We start from the raw sequence: 17,137 nt of genomic DNA, 5'->3' as shown, positions 1-17,137 counted from the left end.
ACACGCCTCGGTACCAGCTCCCAAAGCTTGGGGCAGGTTACCTGCCACCTTCCCGCATCCATCCCACCGAAAAAACCTGCCGAAGGCAACAAAAACGAGCAAGCGCATCGTTCAACACCCAACCGGGCAAGAACCCACGGAAACATTAGTGGCAATAAAAAAAAAATAAAAAAAAAAAGAACACAAAGCCACAGTAACACCGCAAAAGAACAAAAGCCCGCAGAGGGGTGCTCACGACTGCTTGGCACCGCTCAGGGCAACCGGCTTGCACTGGTTACAGTTTTTCTGCCCAAAAATCACCGCCTCCCCCCCCTCTTTCTTCCTCCTCCCCCAGCGGCTGCAGCGCGGCTGAGGATGTGGGGGGCGTGGCCATGAGGGGAAAGGGGCGTGGTCGTGAAGGAAAGGGGAGTGGTCAGGCGGGGAAAGGGGCGTGGTTATGCGTCTCCGCGCATGCGCGCTGGGCCTTGTTTGTGCTAGGCGTTATAAGGCGGGGGCGGCGGCGGGTCCGTCAGCGCCTTTGTGGGGAGAGCGCAGCGGCGGTACCGCGCTCCCCCCAGGCTGGGGCCGGGGCTCCCCGCCGTCCCCATGAGCCGGCTGTAGGTTCCCGCACCATCGCTCTTTTAGCCTGATAAAGGGGATTATTTTTTATTTTATTTTATTTTTCCTTTTCTTTCCTTCCCCCTTCCTGGGGGGATTTTCGGTTTGGTTTTGGTTTTTTTTTTTTGGTTTTGTTTTTTGTTCTATTTTCCCCCTCTTTAGTCAGAATATTCTTGTTTTCGTTTTGTTCCGTTTCTTAAGTCTATTTTTCTACACTTTGCTATAAAAAAAAAAAAATACAAAAAAAAAATTACAAAAAAAACCAAACATGGTGCTGGGGAAGGTGAAGAATTTGACAATAAGCTTTGACTGTCTGAATGACAGCAATGTCCCCGTCTACTCCAGCGGGGACACAGTCTCAGGAAGGGTCAGTTTAGAAGTTACGGGGGAAATTAGGGTGAAATCTCTCAAAATCCACGCACGGGGACACGCCAAGGTGCGCTGGACGGAATCGAGAAATGCTGGATCCAACACTGCCTACACACAGAACTACACCGAAGAGGTGGAGTACTTCAACCATAAGGACATCCTGATCGGCCACGAGAGAGGTGAGGCTTCACCCTGGGCATGGGTATTTTTTCTGGGGTGGGGAGGTTGCATTTTTGCATGCCTTTATCCTTGATTTTATGTTTTAATGGGTACCGTTGAGGAGCAGGACATTAACGAGGGATGAGCCCTGCAGTGTACCCGCGGGGATGCATCTGCCAAGTGCCTGCGAGCAGGACCGAGCTGCTTCTCTTTCCGGGCGTTTTTGCTTTATATTTTATTTTTTAATGCATCAACGTGGGGTTTTAGATTTTTCCGGTTTGGTTTTTTTTTTTTTGTTTGTTTTATTAATTTACTAGTAATCTTCAAAGACTGTCCCTCCTCCGTGGGGAAAATACCTATCAAACCCAAGCCGGCAATGAGCGACTTCCTTTGCAGCATCTTTCTAAAACCCTAAAACGCAGTGAAATCCTTAGAAACTGACTTTCTGATACACCTTCTGCGTTTTCAAGGCTGTCGATGTGATGGTTTTGTAAAGGATGCCTGGTTATTGCTGGATAAAAGATTCCCCGTGGCTTACTTTGACGTATGCCATCACCACCCCACGTGTAATATTATTTTAATTTCATCTCCTCCTGGTAAATTGTTTTAATATCTCTTTCCTCACTGTTGGGGCGAGGGGGGCTACACCCCCGATGTAAAGGTCTATAAAACCGCCCGATTCGGGACCAAAAGGGGTTGTGGGGTTGCGTAATTCCAGCATCTCTCCCAAAACTGGGGTGAGAACCTCCTATCCCCCCCCTCCCTTCCTCCAATACCTTCAGACTTCTGGGGGTCCCCACGTTTCGGGGTTGTCATGTGTGTGCCCCAGCACTCACCCCCCCACCTCGGCAGGGTGAGACCAGCGAAGCTGGGGTCGGTTTGGGGTTTTTTTTTCTGAAGTTTGCAGCCTTTGTTCGAAGCGGTTCAATCCTGTTTGGGACCGGTCCGGGGGGGGGGGAAGGAGGAGGAGGAAAGAGGGGGGGTGGGGGGGGTACCGCCTGCCTCTCTCAGATTGGCCGCACGCGTCAGGTGGTGGCGATGACTTAATTCCCTAGCACAAGAAAATAATGTTAAAAACCGCTTATGTAATTTTGGTGCTGTTCACCCCTTTTTTTTATATTTTAATTATTTGGGCTCTTTTTTTTTTCTTTTGTTTTCTTTTTTTTTTTTTTTTTTTAATCGTTTGCATCATACTCGCTGCAGGGAGGGGATGGTTCTTTCGGATAAAAGAAACATTTTTAAAATTTCTTAAGAACTTCGCAGGTGTGGAGTAAAGGGGGGGAGTCGGGAGGCCGGAGGGTGGGCTTTATATTTTATGTTTTTTAACTTTAATTAACAACCCCGTGCGCGGCGCGCTGACGAGGCGACTTTTCGTTAGAAACCACTCGCCCTGGCCAAACTTCACGCGTCTCCGGCTTGCGGGTGACAAAGCTGTCTGCAGGGACGAGCTTCCTTTGACTCGTTACGGGGGGTGTGGGGAAGGGGATGCTTCTCCATCTTGGGGGGAGGGGGTATCCAGGAGGACGGGGTCACCCCGGTCCCATCCCGGGAGCCACCGCTGAGTTTCAATGACTTTCCCCGGGCTGCCGCTCCCCTGTAGCCGGCGGCCCAGGCCGCGCCTCCTGATTGGTCGGCGGGGGGTTTGTTGCCCTGTTGCTAAGGCGATGCCAGGCTCTGATTGGTCGGGGGGGGCGCTGGCCGCGGGGAGGTGAGGAGGGAGCAGGTTCTTCCCCTGCCTGCAGCCGGCGTGGGGCGGAGGGGAACGCTCCTTGAGGAGCCGGGGATGGGGGAGCCCCTTCCCTTACGGGCTTGGAGGGGAGCTGCTGGCTGCCCGGAGCCGGCGTGGAGGAGGCGAGGATGGGGTAGTTCCAGGAGGCGCGGGGTGTGGGGAAGCCGCTTGCTGAGGGCTACGGAGGTGAGGGAGCAGGTTCCCCGCTGCCCTCATGCGGTGCGAGGCTGAGGAGACCCCCCCCATAAGGGCCCAACGCGGGAGGGAAGCCCCTCTCTCATGAGGGACGGGTGGGCGGCGGGACGCCCTGAGGGCAGTCACGTCCTCACCGTCCCTTTCCACCTCCCTTGAGGAGGAGGAGGGGGGTGAGGGGGTCTCGTCGAAGGGGCGGTCTCCCCGCCTTCCCTTCCTTCTTCCTTCCCCCATTTTTTTTTTTTTTTTTTCCCCCCCCCCCCCCCTCTCCCTTGTGCCGTCGGGGAGCGGAGCTGCTGAGCGAATGCGTCGGGTGTAACGTATACTCGTATGTATATGAGCGGCTGGCTGGCTGAGGGATCCGCTCGCACCGGTTTAGGCCGGTCGGCTCCTGCTCCAGCCTGGCCCCTGATTGACAGCTCAGCACTTGTTTACCACAGCTCCGGCTCGGCCGCCCGGCTCGGCGGGGACTGCTGAGCTGGCAGAAAAGGGGAAGGGAGGAGGAGAAGGGCGGGGGGGGGACGACGGGGACGTGTCTGTGAGGAGGAGATGTGCTGTAACCCCAAAGGCTGCCCCTGCCGTTAAAGAAAAAAAAAAAAATATAGGGAGTAGTTAACTAATAATTTAAAAAAAAAAAAAGAAACCCCACCTCACACCCCATCCGCGTCGTTTCGGCTTTCCGCTGCCTTTTCCTGGCGTGTGTTTTTGCCATTTTGTGCGGAAGGGTGGCTAGTGGGATTTGGGGGTTTTGGTTTGGTTTTTTTGGGGGTTTTTTTTTTTTTTGGTTATTTTAAATTTTTTTAGGTTTTTTTTTAGTTTGCTTTTTTTTTCTTTTTAAAGAATTTAGGTGTTTGTGGTGCATCACGCTAAAGGGCGGCTCTCTGTTGGACAATGCGAACTTAAAAAAGTCCTCCGTCTGAATTTTATTTAATTCAGAACATTAAATAAAACCATTGCATTCTGCATTGTCTTGCTCTGTTGCGTGTTATTACTCCAGCCCATACGTGCGAGATGTTTAGTTATTTTTCTTTCAACTTTCGGTGGAGTCAGCATTTTTTGTACTTCTATGGTAATTACGTCAGAATAAACCTCCAATTTGTTGCAGTGGTTAAACGTGTGCAAGAAATGACTATAAACAAAGGTTAGCTTTTTAGCCAGAAACTATCTGGGTCTTGCTGTCCAAGCAAAATCAAGGTAACCTATCAAAAATTTAAAAGTTTGTCTCCACACAGTGTTAAATGGGCAGCTTGCCTTTTTTTATGCCCCTGAGTTTGTCTGGTACTTTCCAGGGGGTGCTTGTACACCTTTTTTTGTTTTGGTGTTTGGTTTTTCTCTTCTTTTTTTGGGTAGTTAATTTGTGTTGCCAGGCAGAGGATAAAAGGAAGCTGAATCACTAAATTTAATCTTACAGGGTAGGTAGGCTGCGTGCAGGTCGCTTAATGCAGTTAGAGAGCCATCTAACTCGTTTTAACCCAGGAATCACAGTGGAAAACATAATTTCCATTTACAGATCTTGCAGGAGGGCCTTGAAATGGCAGCAGTGGCAACCGTGTCAGTGTTCAGAGGTGGGATTATACATTATAGCAAGTTTAACTTCTGCGTCTCAGTCAGGTGAATCTGGCAGGCTTGCCCACTCTTTATGTAGGTAAAATTTGTCTATTCATGTTGCAGTTAATACAAACCGAACAGAGACCTTGGGGTTTTTTTTTTGGATGCAGTGTTCTTAAGTGCTGTTGCAAGTGTGTAAATTGCTTGAATTCTGAAAGATGCCCGTGGAAGGTGTAAAATCCCTGCAAGGTGGAATAGCATGTTTTGCTTTTTTTTTTCTTTCCTTTTAGACGATGACAATTCAGAAGAAGGCCTTCACACCATCCACTCGGGAAGGCATGAATATGCATTCAGCTTCGAGCTTCCACAGACGTAAGTGCCCACACGCAGTCCCCAGGGCTTTGCTGCCCGCCAGCCAGAGCAAAACTCCTGCTGTGGGTGGTGGGGGAAACCTTTTCAATGGTGGTAGGAATTGTGCTGCGACATGCAGCGGAGGACATAATCTCATTAAACTGAAGAGGTTGCTTTTCAAACTGATACACAGTTACTCTTTTTTTTCTTTCTTTCTTTCTTTTTTTTTTTTTTCCTCTTCAATTTCCACATAACGGGAGCTCATTGCTGCCAAGTTGCTTGCTCACTTTCCTTTGACCGGGTCCTACTGACTTATTAGGTCTTCATTATTTTTACCCCTTCCTGGAGGAAGGGGAGAGGAATTTGAGAGAGTGGCTGAGATACCTTCTAACCTAACAGTTTGCTGGAGCCGTGCAGACCAGCAGAAGTAGAGATAAGATCATGCTGACTTGTTAGGGCTCAGTCTGGAACAGATGTGGCAATTTTAGCTACATTTAAAAAAAAAAAAACAAAAAACTATGTTCTCACTTAAATAAAGATGTAAGTAGCCAGGCTGGCCCTTAGGAAGAAAGCCTGGATGGAAATACCCAGAAGGATGGGTGGGTGAAATAAAAATTCTATCACCTAATCCCATTTGTCTTAGAAAGCAAATGTGAACTGAGAGTGAGTGCAGATATGTTAAAATAAGATTGTTCCCTGGCTCCCCAAGTCTTAAATCTAATGTAGACATTGTGAGTGGAAGATTTATATATAGAAGAGTTTCCAGTATGAAAATTGCATGGGCACAAGTTGCAATAAAATAAATTGCACAGGGACAGAGGGAGTCAGAATATGGGTGGTATAAGGAGCCTTTTGCTGTAGAAGGGAAGCAGTGGAGTCATTGAGGTAGAAAACATTTGGCAGTGTGTGAAATAACTTGGTATGTAACATTAAGGCTAATAAACCATCTGTTTTAGAGGTGCTGGTTTTAGCAGAACCTGCAGATGAAGAAAACTTCTACAAGTCAAAGATGACAAAACTTCCACACAATTTTGGTGTTAACAGTGAGGACAACCTGTACACAAAAGGTTTTAAAAGGCGATTGAGCATTCTGTGAGAAAATGTCAATTACAAAACTAAAGTTAATACTGATCTTCCCAGGTGGCCTGAAGAAATACCTGTGAAATCAGCTGTTCATAATACTGAAAACACAAAAGCTGGTATTAAAAGCCTGAAGTTTGACACTGTCTACTTGTTATTTTGTGTCCACAGAGTACTTCCAAAATGTACTTAAACTACAGAGCACCATTGGAAAGAAAGAAGACACACACTAGCTTTGCTGGTTTTTTTGTTTTGATTTTTTTTTTTGCCAAAAAGAGTATGGGACAGGATGAAACAAGGAAAGCGGGTTAGAAAAATCCTTTCATTTGGATTATTTCTCCCTCTTTCATTAGGGAGAAAAAAAAAGCATTTCAGAAGTGCAAATAGAGAAGTCAAACCTGTAACTGAAAGAATCATTCCAGTAAAGTTCCAGCATGACTGGTATTATCCCTATGCAAGGCTCTGAAGCTTTGCAAATAATTGATGATTAATTTATATATTACAGTGTATTCAAGATAGAGTATAATAGAAAAACAGTAGTTACAGAAGTGCTCTTAACTGGAGATAAATGGAGCATAAGGGTTTTTTTGCCTTTCATTTTATGATACTGCAGGAAAATGAGGTGACGTGGAAAGGGTCTCAGAACCTTTCAGCATCACTTTTCCTCCAGCTCTTCTGGAAGGGCTTCCATCTGTCATAGCTCAGAGCAGAATAGGCTTGATGATTTTACAAAAATGTATTTTTATATATGGACATGGACATAAAATTTAAATGTTCACACTGGTCTCATCAGGGTAGGGGAAAATTAGAAGGTACTCAATACAGCCACTCTCTTCAAGAACTCTAAACTGTAATTTTACTTTGCTTTTAAGACGGAACAGCAGAAGTGCTGAGTTACAGCTGAAAGTAACATGACAGTGAGGTACCAGCCAAGGAAAAAATTGACAGTGATGTATTAAAAACTCTATCTAAAACAACAGTTGGCTGATACAAATGCTAATTGGAAGTTGGTAGTCTAAATTTGGCTTTGAAATGGCATGCTTTACTTCAGATGTGAAAGTGGCCTCTTAAGTTTAAAGGAAATGTGTACTCTCGTGGCATTTTCTAGTACAATTCTTAAATTGATTCATAAAACCTATTTAAAAAACTACAGCAGAATGAATTGGAGATGATTTTTTCTCCCATCTTTAATCGATTCCCTTTTCTTTTTTTGTTTTTTTTTTCCGAGATACAGAAACTTTGCAAAATAAGTTACGCTGCGTTAAATGCTTCAGTGCATTAAAAAAAACCCACGCAGTTCTGCATACTAATTCCTAAAGTGATCAATTGTCTCATGATTAGAGAAAGATTTTACTCAGTTTTGACCTTTGTGTCCTGCACAGACCACTTGCTACCTCATTCGAAGGCAGACATGGCAGTGTGCGCTATTGGGTGAAAGCCGAATTGCATAGGCCTTGGTTTCTACCAGTAAAATTAAAGAAGGAATTTACAGTCTTTGAACATATAGATATCAACACTCCTTCATTACTGGTAAGAATTGACAGAATTATTCACTTTTTTTTTTATTTTTTAATTTCTGGCATAAAAATAATGAAGTATAAGAGCTGAAACGATATCCACGTTTTTAATTCTAATATTTATTAGCTACTCTGGTTACAGCTGATCTTCTAAGTATTACATTAGTTCAGCAACTCTCTTAAACTACTGATATTTTGAAAGCTATGTTTTTCCTGCACTCGGAGTTGCTTCATTTTTAAGATAATGTGAAATGGCTTTGTCAATTAAATTGATAGTACTAAATTGTACAATGTCACTAAGAAGGAGAATTTTGAGAACTGTTCCGCTTTGATGTTGACTAAAGAATAATCTGTGGAAGGAACAGTGGAATTTGCAAGAATATCAAAGTGAGAGACTGCTAACTTAAAAATGCAAAGTTAAAAATGTACTGATGTGCATAACTGATAATTTCCATGTGGATAGTTTCCGCCAATGGGGAGAAATTATCACAATTCTGTATAATCTTTTTGAATGTCATTTCATTTAAATAATTTCACTATCACAACTGCTTTCAATCAGGTTTTGATTTCAATCTGACCTAAAATTCCTTTTTTCTCCTCTTCCTCAAAATCTAACATATGGAGGGGAAAAAAAAAAACACAACTCAAAGTCCATTGAAACAGGTTTCTTGTGTGTATGGGTGAAAAATCAGACTTGTAAAGGGGCATTGGCCTTGCACAAATTCCATTAAAATCAAAGCACTCCCGTTTGACTTTAATGGCTTTTGGATCAAGTCCTAAATCCTGATACCGTGTAAAATAACAAAGTCTGTTGAATATAGATGAACTGGGCTCTTTCTGAAACAGAGGAAATACCAGAAGTCAAGGTTACAGTACTTCATCTTAGGTACTGTTTCTGAAAACAGTCTGCTGGAAAGAGGCTGTAGTTTACTGATAAATTAAAAACTCTGCCAACAATATGTTGGGATATGTTGGCTGCAAAGCCTTAAGCTGCACAGAATGTATAAAAACTTAGTTGTGATTGTAATATGACATGTAGCATAAAAAGCAATGTTAATAATCAAATTAGAATAAAACTTACGTCTGCATCGTGCCATTTAAATTGAGGTTTTCCTCTGAATGCAACTAGCTGTGTTTATCAAAATACATAGTAACAATGTTAGGAAAGTAATTTTTTGTGTTGATTAGATGGAGAGATATGTGGAACTCTTAATTAACTGTGTAATACTGTTCTTTTCTTGCAGTCACCCCAAGCAGGCACAAAAGAAAAGACTCTCTGTTGTTGGTTTTGTACCTCAGGCCCAATATCCTTAAGTGCCAAAATTGAGAGGAAGGGCTACACCCCAGGTACGTAACAGTAGTAATTAAAGGAAATGTTTTTCCTTCCTTTTGAAATGACAGTGTACCTACTGCTTTTTTTATGAAGGCAGTATTAAAACTATTGTTACCATCTCAGTCTGCATTCAGCAGTCTTCTCAGTGCTTTCTTAACTACAACTAATTTTAACAAATGATAGCTGTGTCTCCAGATTGTCGACAGACATCTGCTTTTATTAGACCTGCGTGGGCTTTTATTTTAATATTAGCTCATGGTGATCCTATTTCTATTAGCAAGTGGATGTTTTTCAAGGTAGAGCATTGCTAGTATCACCCCCATTGAACTGTAACAGTACACAGAGTGAGGCAGCTTGCTTAAAATGACCTCTAATGTGAAGAAAACACGAAATTCTGTTTTTGTTTCAGGTGAATCAATTCAGATCTTTGCTGAGATTGAGAACTGCTCTTCCCGTGTGGTGGTGCCAAAGGCAGCCATTTACCAAACACAGGCATTTTATGCCAAAGGGAAAATGAAGGAAGTCAAGCAGCTTGTTGCCAACCTGCGTGGGGAGTCAGTGTCATCTGGCAAAACGGAAACCTGGAATGGCAAACAGTTGAAGATTCCACCTGTTTCCCCTTCAATCCTTGACTGCAGTATAATCCGTGTGGAGTATTCACTGATGGTAAGTTGGGTGGTCTGCCACACTGGGTCACAAGTAGCTTGGGTCATTCCTTGCAAAGTGCCAGCAATGGTTTCTGTGCTAGCTAGTAACAAAAGAAATAGATATCCTAGTATTAGTGTCCTGAGAGGGGCTCTGTAGATAAATCCACTTCAAATTGAGCATATTCTTAAAGCAGTTGTGGTGTGCCAGCTAAGCAGTTGTTATTAATACGGGACATTTCCATGTAAGGGCTTGGGTAGGAATCCTGAACTGGTTTTGACTTGGAGCTTTTTGTCTCCACATGGATACTGACTGTAAAACAGTAAGAGACTCAAGTTCCCCAAAATTCCATCTGCAGAGAATATGCTCTCATAATTATGAAGTGCTTGCATGAACCTGCATTTTAATTTTAATAATACAGCTCTTTTTGTTTTTGCTGGTTTTTAGGTGTATGTTGATATTCCAGGCGCCATGGATTTATTTCTTAATTTACCACTGGTCATCGGTACCATTCCTCTACACCCGTTTGGTAGCAGAACATCAAGTGTGAGCAGCCAGTGTAGCATGAACATGAATTGGCTTGGCCTGACACTGCCTGAAAGACCAGAAGGTAACTTGACAATACAAGTCCCAGTCAATTTCCTAGTTTGTTGTTTTGGGGTTGGTTTTGTTGTTTTTTTTTTTTTTTTTTGTTTGGTTTTGGTTTTTTTTGTCTGCCTTATTCATTGCTGTCGTGTGAACAGACCCAAATTACATCCTTCATTATAAAGCCCACAGGAAATCCCTTGTGGATGTTTCCTTGCCACCTGCCTGTCCTCTGCAGAGGAACAGAGCTCCCTCCCTGTTTTCCCTTGTCCAGGGACAAGCAGTGGAATCCAGCTGCTTGATAGCAGGCACAAGATGGAGCACGTGATGCCATGGTAGTTGTGCAGAACTCACTTTTCTGCCTCTGGTATCCCAGTTCCATCCTTGGTTATAAGGCATTGTAGCCTGTCATAGTAACAGCTCATGGTGTCCTTGACTCACCCTGGTAGCCAAGGGTTTGTTAAAAATTCCATTTCAATGGGAAGGCTCTCCTCAAAGAGACACTGTTCCCACTGTTCTCACTTAACTAATAAACATTTGTTTTTCATGTACAAGTCCCAGACTTGGGTTTTTGGAGTCAAAAGGAATGCTATTCCTTCCTGTACAAAAAGTCAGTATTCTTGAAAACACTTAAAATTCAAGGGAATAATTCATCTACCATAAACAATGATAAGCCTGGTATTAAATGTGAATATAATCTTAAAATTACACAGGTTATCCCTCCTTCTCACACTTGACAGCTGCTTTAAAAGTCACTGAAGCGTCATACACCTACTTGCTGGTGCATTTTACGATGATAAAAGTTTTTAATATTTACCATGTTGTATGTTTTGACATGCATAAGAACTTGTTGTTCGAACTGCGTGTGCCTTCTCCCTGCAGCACCTCCCAGCTATGCAGAAGTGGTCACAGAGGAACAGAGACAGTCCAGCCTGGCACCCATAGGTGCTTGTGATGACTTTGAGAGAGCACTTCCAGGACCATTGTTTGCATACATCCAGGAGTTCCGTTTTCTGCCTCCACCCCTCTATTCAGAAGTAAGTACCTCAAACAGAGCACTACTTAATTTACTGTTTGCTTTTTTTTTTTTTTTTTTTTTTCTGACCTGTGGAATAAATGTAGGAAGCTGTTTTCTCCCATAATAATGAGAAATCGTTACAATTAGGGGACAAGACAACCTTTTCTAGGGAAGCATCAAGAGTTCTTGGGATTCTTCACAATCCTCACGCTTTGTAGAAATGTCCAAACTGTTGTGGACCCTATTAACTTCATTAAAGCCTTGCATTTTGGGTCCATAGATGCAGAAAGTGCCAATGTTTTTCAGCTTTACTTCTTCCAAAAACTACCCAGTTGGGGCATTTTTGATTCTGTGTGTTTAGGCCTTTCTGAAGAGCCGTGTAGAGATGTTTACAAAGGTATTACTTCTGGTTTTAAGTTTCTGTAAATACATAGGTATTTACATATATAAATACATAAATTCATAAATACATAGTAAATACACAAATACAGTAAGTTCATAAATATATACACAGCCAGTATTTATGGCTTCATTTCTGGTTCTGTGAAATCCACTTAATAACCATAACAAAACTTAACAAGGCTTTCTCTGTTCCTGTTTCTGATGAAACAGCAGTAGTATAGGACAAAAGTAAAATGGTGTCCTCTGGGTAAATCTTGTCTGAATTCACCCAGAGTTAATTTTTTCTTTTTGTCCTTTGCCTTTTGAAAGACTAACATGTTCCTGCATGAGCAGAGATGAGCATTATTCTTCTGTCCTGGAGATTTCTCTGAGGACTTTTATGAATCTTAATCCTATAAACAACTCAAGTCCTTCTCATTTTAGGTGCCAAAAGGTCTTTCTTGTCTCCAAAAAGAATTACATAAAATAAAGAGTAGGAATGTTGACTTAATGATTTACTCTTGGTATCTAATCTTAGACCAACTTTAAAAGATTTTCCCCTTTTGTGGAAAGGAACAGACAAGGTGTGGAACACATTGATGCCTCAAGTTGTTTCATTAGAATGTTTGGGGGTCAGTTACCTGAAAAATTAAAGTAGAATGACTTTGCTGGTAACTTTCTGTTGAAGCAAAATGTCTCCTGAAATCAATTATTTTTTTAGTGATGAAAATTGATTGAAAATATTTCTGTGGTACTAAAGCAGATTTGTCACTTTTTGTAGTTAATCTTAAATTACCATCAGTGTCTCTAGTTTAAAATTTTCCACTATTGTAACTAATTTTTCATTCCAAGTTTTCTCTAGTTGACTAGAGGTGGTTGAATTATTTAAATTAACTTTGGGAATTCCATTTACCACTATGGTTGCAAAAAACTTCAGTTTGGGCGGAGTAGTGTTCGGATTGGTTTAATTCTGGTACAATTCTAGCAATTGAATCTAAAAGTGCCTTTGGGTTGTGTTTTTTTTTCTCCCTCTCCTGGTTAGATTGATCCAAACCCAGACCAGCCCACAGATGATAGACCATCTTGCCCCTCTCGTTGAAGGAATCCACAAAAGCTGACTTGGGTTTTGCATCATCCCTGCCGTGTTGAAGGTCAAGGCATCATGGTGGAGAGACACACTTTCAAAGGAAGTGGTTTTGCTCTTGCCTGTATGGTGAATAAATGAAAACAACCTGTGATCATGCTTTGAAGCCTACAGTAATATTGTAGGACTGCTCCACATGCTTGAAGACCAGAGAGCTTTCTTCGGGTTTTTTGGGTTTTTTTTTTGTTTTTTTGTTCTTCCCCCACTTAAATACTGGCACATACTAGGAGCAGCCTTACTAACCTACAGTCATGTGTGTCAAAACACTCAAACCACATTGTAAGAGGGATGGCTTCCTCTTAATGATTTGGAAATTTGCACATGCTCATAGCTTATGTTGTGCGGTTCAGTGTCACTACAGCTTTTTCTCATTTATGCTGGACTGTTGTTATTTCTCCCCCTCCCCACCTCTTGTTTGTGGTCCGCACAATAAAGGAGCAAAAGAAAAAGCTTTTAACAAAAAAAAAAAAAAAAAGAAAAAAAAATAGAAAAACAAACAGCAACAGACTTTGACAAATGCACTGACTTTTCTTTTTTTTTTTTTTAATTTAATGTAGCCTGGACTTTACCTGCATATGCACATGCTCTGAATTGTCCTAGTAGGCTGATCATGTATCACCTCTTCAGCTTGGATCCTTTTGTGGATTTATTTACAAACATCAAATGCCTTCAAGCCAATCCTTCTTGCTGTATGTTTTGCAGCCTACTGTAGTAGATAAGCAACAGATGTGGGGCTGGGGTGGGGGTGGAGAGTTAAGAGAAAGAAGCTGATAGACTTCATCAAGATTGTATAACTTCTTGATTTCTTTTTAAGAGTTTGTTGCCTTTCTACTATTATCGCAAAGCAGCATTTTGTTACAGACTGCCTAAAAATCACTTAATCTCAGGTGAACTCATCACTTGCCAAACTGTTGGAATGCTATTTGTTTTGTTACGTTGCACTGTTGAGTTACTTCTTTTTTTTTGTTTTGTGTTTGTGTTTTGTTTTTGTTCTTTACTCAAGATGGGGATCTGGAATAGGGACATACACAAAAGTTAGAAAACCCACCTTCATTCCCATTTCTCTTTCTACATAATAAAAAGAAAATGTTCAAGTTGTGAAGCTTTAAAAAAAAAATAAAAAGGCACAAATGAAAGTGGCACCAGCAGACACCAGTTTAGCCTCTAAAGAATTTCAGTAGGAAGTAGTCATGGACTGTCTAGCATCCGTAGACACATTGGTGTCTCAAGTACTAGGGAGGGGAAGGGAAAGTAAATTTATTTTTATATGTAGTTACCTAATCACCAAAAATTCTATATGTAATGAGTCTCTAGTAAGAAGTATGTTTCAAACTGCAGGAAAAGCTTGGATTATTATGCTAAAGAGCTCAGTTTGTGCACTTTGTATTATCTTCAGGGTTTATGATACTGTAAAAATAGAAGTTTGATTAAACTGGGCAAGATCAGTGTTGCTAGCTGTACTGAGATATCAGCTAGAAGTGCTTTGATGATTGCAACTTCTGTTGGTACTCTCAAGTGCTTCAAGTTTTCACCATGTATTTGCTAGGAACTGAAGAAATTACCTGGGAAGAAAGAGCACTTGGGCCCTTGAGTGTGTCCGAAGGAGTGAAAGAGTGCAGAGGAGCCATTAGATGTGCTAATGCAGATACCAGCACTTAACATGCTAGAGATTTACCACAAAAGTCCACTTTTCCTTTTCAGAAACCATGTAAACACAGTCTGATGACAAAGGGGACAAAGGGACAGGCTTCTGGTGTTGACTCCTTAAAAAAAAAAAAAAAAAAAAAAAAAAAAAGATGTATTCCATTAAGAGATCTGATTTACCTCCTCGTGCAATAAATCAGCTCTTTAAGGGAGTGGGAGAAGGAGAATCTGGTGTTCTGCGTGGTGCTGCTGCTTCATTAAAAAAAACAAAACAAAACTGCCTTGTTTTTAAGGCTTCATAAATGCGACAGAATAGGCTTTTCCATAAGTGGCCTTTATGAGAACATGAATGATGATAAATTCATGTTTCAAAAATGACAACAGGGTGATAACATATAAATGAGTCGCGTTTTAAGTGATTCAGTTAAAAAGCTTGGGCTTTGAGCAAGAATTTTGGACAAGAAGGAAATTGGGTGACGTCTTAACGTTATTAGGCCAATTTTGTGAATGTCCCTTCCCTCTGCCCTCTCCAAGCAGGCAATTATAAAAGCTGATGGGATTGTTGGCATAAAAGGGCATTTGGTGGTTTTTACTTTTTTTTCCTTTTTGTTACTTATAACAGACTAGGGAACAATTGCTGATACACATAGCATTAAAGTACTTATCACAATATAATGGAAAATTGCATATGAAGCAGGATTGACCGATATTGTAGTAATTGACATGGCACCACAGCCTATGTGATTTAGAGTGAAAATTTTATATCTTATCAAATAAAGACTTTTCAGTTTAAATTACGTTGTTAGTTGTTCAGAGGCATTACACTTCCACAAATATTGGTCAATTCTCAGCGTTACAAAACATGAGGTTCACAGTCGTAGCCCAGTATTTGATAGAAAATTCTGATCTGAATTAGGAAAAAGTAAGTAAAATCCAAACATTAGAGAAACAAAGTGCAATATTAAATGTTTGCTTTATAGATTATATTCTATGGCTGTTTGTACTTTTTTTTTTTTTTTCGTTCTTAGTTTTGGTGCTGAATATGTCCTTGTAGACTCTTGTTTCAAGAAAACAGTATGTGGAAAACAATTTAATTTTTCCTATTGCTCTTCCTTGTGGAAAAAATAAACTTTTGTAAAAAAAAAAAAAAAAAAAAAAAAAAGCTTTAAAAGGCTTTCAGTGTAAGTCAATTCTTTATGCATGACATAAATTATTCTTTCAAGAACCTGGAGGATCACATAATTGGATATGAAAACACACATTTAACCTTTCAAAATTGACATCATGAAACTACTACCAAGTACCACAGAATTCCCTTTCCAGCTTCTGATGACACCTCAGGGTGGGGTCCCAGATGGCACACAAGTTTCCCACCTTGGAAATTGCTAATAATTAATAAATATCAAGATACATGTGCCTTTCCAAGGCGTGGTGTTTGTGTGTCACTACGACCATGGTGACCCTGGTTCCAAGTGTCTGGTCCATCCCACAACATGGTTAGGGGCATCGGAGAGGCCAGCAGGCATCTTGTTGGGACTGGGAGGAAATTGTGAAGGATTTCATACCAGAGAGGGCCTTGTCTGGGGCTTGGGAATGCAGGTTGAAGGTTTGGTGGTGGGAGTTGTGTGGGGTATTTGTGCACCTCCCCAGCCTCAGCATCTTACCCACACCCTGCACTGCTGTGACACAAGTGGGTTGTCATTTTCTGGGTTATCAACGTGTGGCTGGTTAACCTAAGAGAAGGTTCAGCAGGCCAGCAGCCAGAGGCTCAGATGCCTGGCATGTCCTGTTCCCCTCCAGTGGCCTTCAGGGCACCAGGGACCACTGTGTTCCCATTAAACCCACTGGGGTTTAATGATGTCCCCAGCTGCTGATGGGGACAGCCTCAGCAGTACATCCAGGTGCATACAAGGTTTTCCCTCTGTGAAACAGATCCTTTTGACTTCACTGATGGAGAAGGCAGGAAAACCTTTCAGGGTCTTTTCTTTCCCCTGTTAACCCAATTAAGCATTCGTGCTTGAATTCTGGTTCAAACCAGTAAGACATGCAAGATGCATTTTGCCCCTGTGCTCAGCCCTGGGGAGGCCACACCTCGAGTCCTGTGTCCAGTTCTGGGCCCCTCAGTTCAGGAAGCAGATTGAGGTGCTGGAGCAGGTCCAAAGGAGGCAACTGGGCTGGTGAAGGGACTGGAGCACAGATCCTATGAGGAGAGGCTGAGGGAGCTGGCGGTGTTGAGGCTGGAGAAGAGGAGGCTCAGGGGAGACCTCATCACTCTCTACAACTCCCTGAAAGGAGGTTGGAGCCAGGGGGGGGTTGGGCTCTTTTCCCAGGCAACTCTCAGCAAGACAAGAGGGCACAAGAGGTCTCAAGTTGTGCCAGGGGAGGTTTAGGTTGGACATTAGAAAGAATTTCTTTAGGGAGAGGGTGATCAGGCATTGGAATGGGCTGCCCAGGGAAGGGGTGGATTCTCCATCCCTGGAGATATTTCAAAAGAGCCTGGATGTGGCACTCAGTGCCATGGGCTGGGAACCACGGGGGGAGTGGATCAAGGGTTGGACTTGATGAGCTCTGAGCTCCCTTCCAACCCAGCCAATTCTATGATTCTATGCTTGGGGAGTTGTGGCTGCCACTTCCCTGGCAGTGTCTTAGGCCAGGTTGGATGGGTCTTGGAGTAACCTGATCTAGTGGAAAGAACTAGAAAGGAACTAGATCATGTTTTAAGGTCCCTTCCAAACAGAACAGTTCTGGGATTCTATGGTTTTGTTCATCTAATCAAAACTCCTTCATAGCTGATTATTTCTAACTCCACCACAACTCTTCCTAGTAACCAAGTTTCTGGGTGGCA

The 17,137-nt window shown here is 42.3% G+C and overlaps 1 protein-coding gene across 2 annotated transcripts; it reads left to right on the top strand.

The window, feature by feature from the left end:
* The first annotated feature begins 510 nt into the window (after positions 1 to 510).
* Positions 511 to 15,278, top strand: ARRDC3 (arrestin domain containing 3). Of its 2 annotated transcripts, none has more exons than XR_011723468.1 (8): positions 511 to 1,145; positions 4,885 to 4,966; positions 7,408 to 7,555; positions 8,787 to 8,889; positions 9,285 to 9,541; positions 9,968 to 10,130; positions 10,950 to 11,142; positions 12,547 to 15,086. XR_011723468.1 is itself a non-coding variant. In XM_071732121.1 (8 exons), exons 1-8 carry the CDS (start codon positions 866 to 868, stop codon positions 12,601 to 12,603), a joined length of 1,245 nt encoding a protein of 414 aa, XP_071588222.1. In that variant the 5' UTR covers positions 511 to 865; the 3' UTR covers positions 12,604 to 15,278. The 2 variants fall into 2 exon arrangements, 1 of the variants encoding a protein (XP_071588222.1); XM_071732121.1 differs by having other exon boundaries at positions 10,988 to 11,142; positions 12,547 to 15,278.
* Positions 15,279 to 17,137: the final 1,859 nt, after the last annotated feature.

The sequence above is a fragment of the Heliangelus exortis genome, chromosome Z, assembly GCF_036169615.1.
Source record: "Heliangelus exortis chromosome Z, bHelExo1.hap1, whole genome shotgun sequence".
Classification (NCBI taxonomy): domain Eukaryota; kingdom Metazoa; phylum Chordata; class Aves; order Apodiformes; family Trochilidae; genus Heliangelus; species Heliangelus exortis.
The sequence above is the reverse complement of the archived record's forward strand: the minus strand, read 5'-3'. Positions and strand labels throughout refer to the sequence as shown.

What these genes read in the sequence shown, in the direction of transcription:
- ARRDC3 (XM_071732121.1), top strand. Translation starts at nt 866, where the DNA reads ATGGTGCTGGGGAAGGTGAAGAATTTGACAATAAGCTTTGACTGTCTG. An exon ending in GTGTGGAGTATTCACTGATG is followed by an intron (nt 9,542 to 9,967) that starts GTAAGTTGGGTG and finishes GCTGGTTTTTAG; the next exon opens with GTGTATGTTGATATTCCAGG. An exon ending in ACTGCCTGAAAGACCAGAAG is followed by an intron (nt 10,131 to 10,987) that starts GTAACTTGACAA and finishes TTCTCCCTGCAG; the next exon opens with CACCTCCCAGCTATGCAGAA.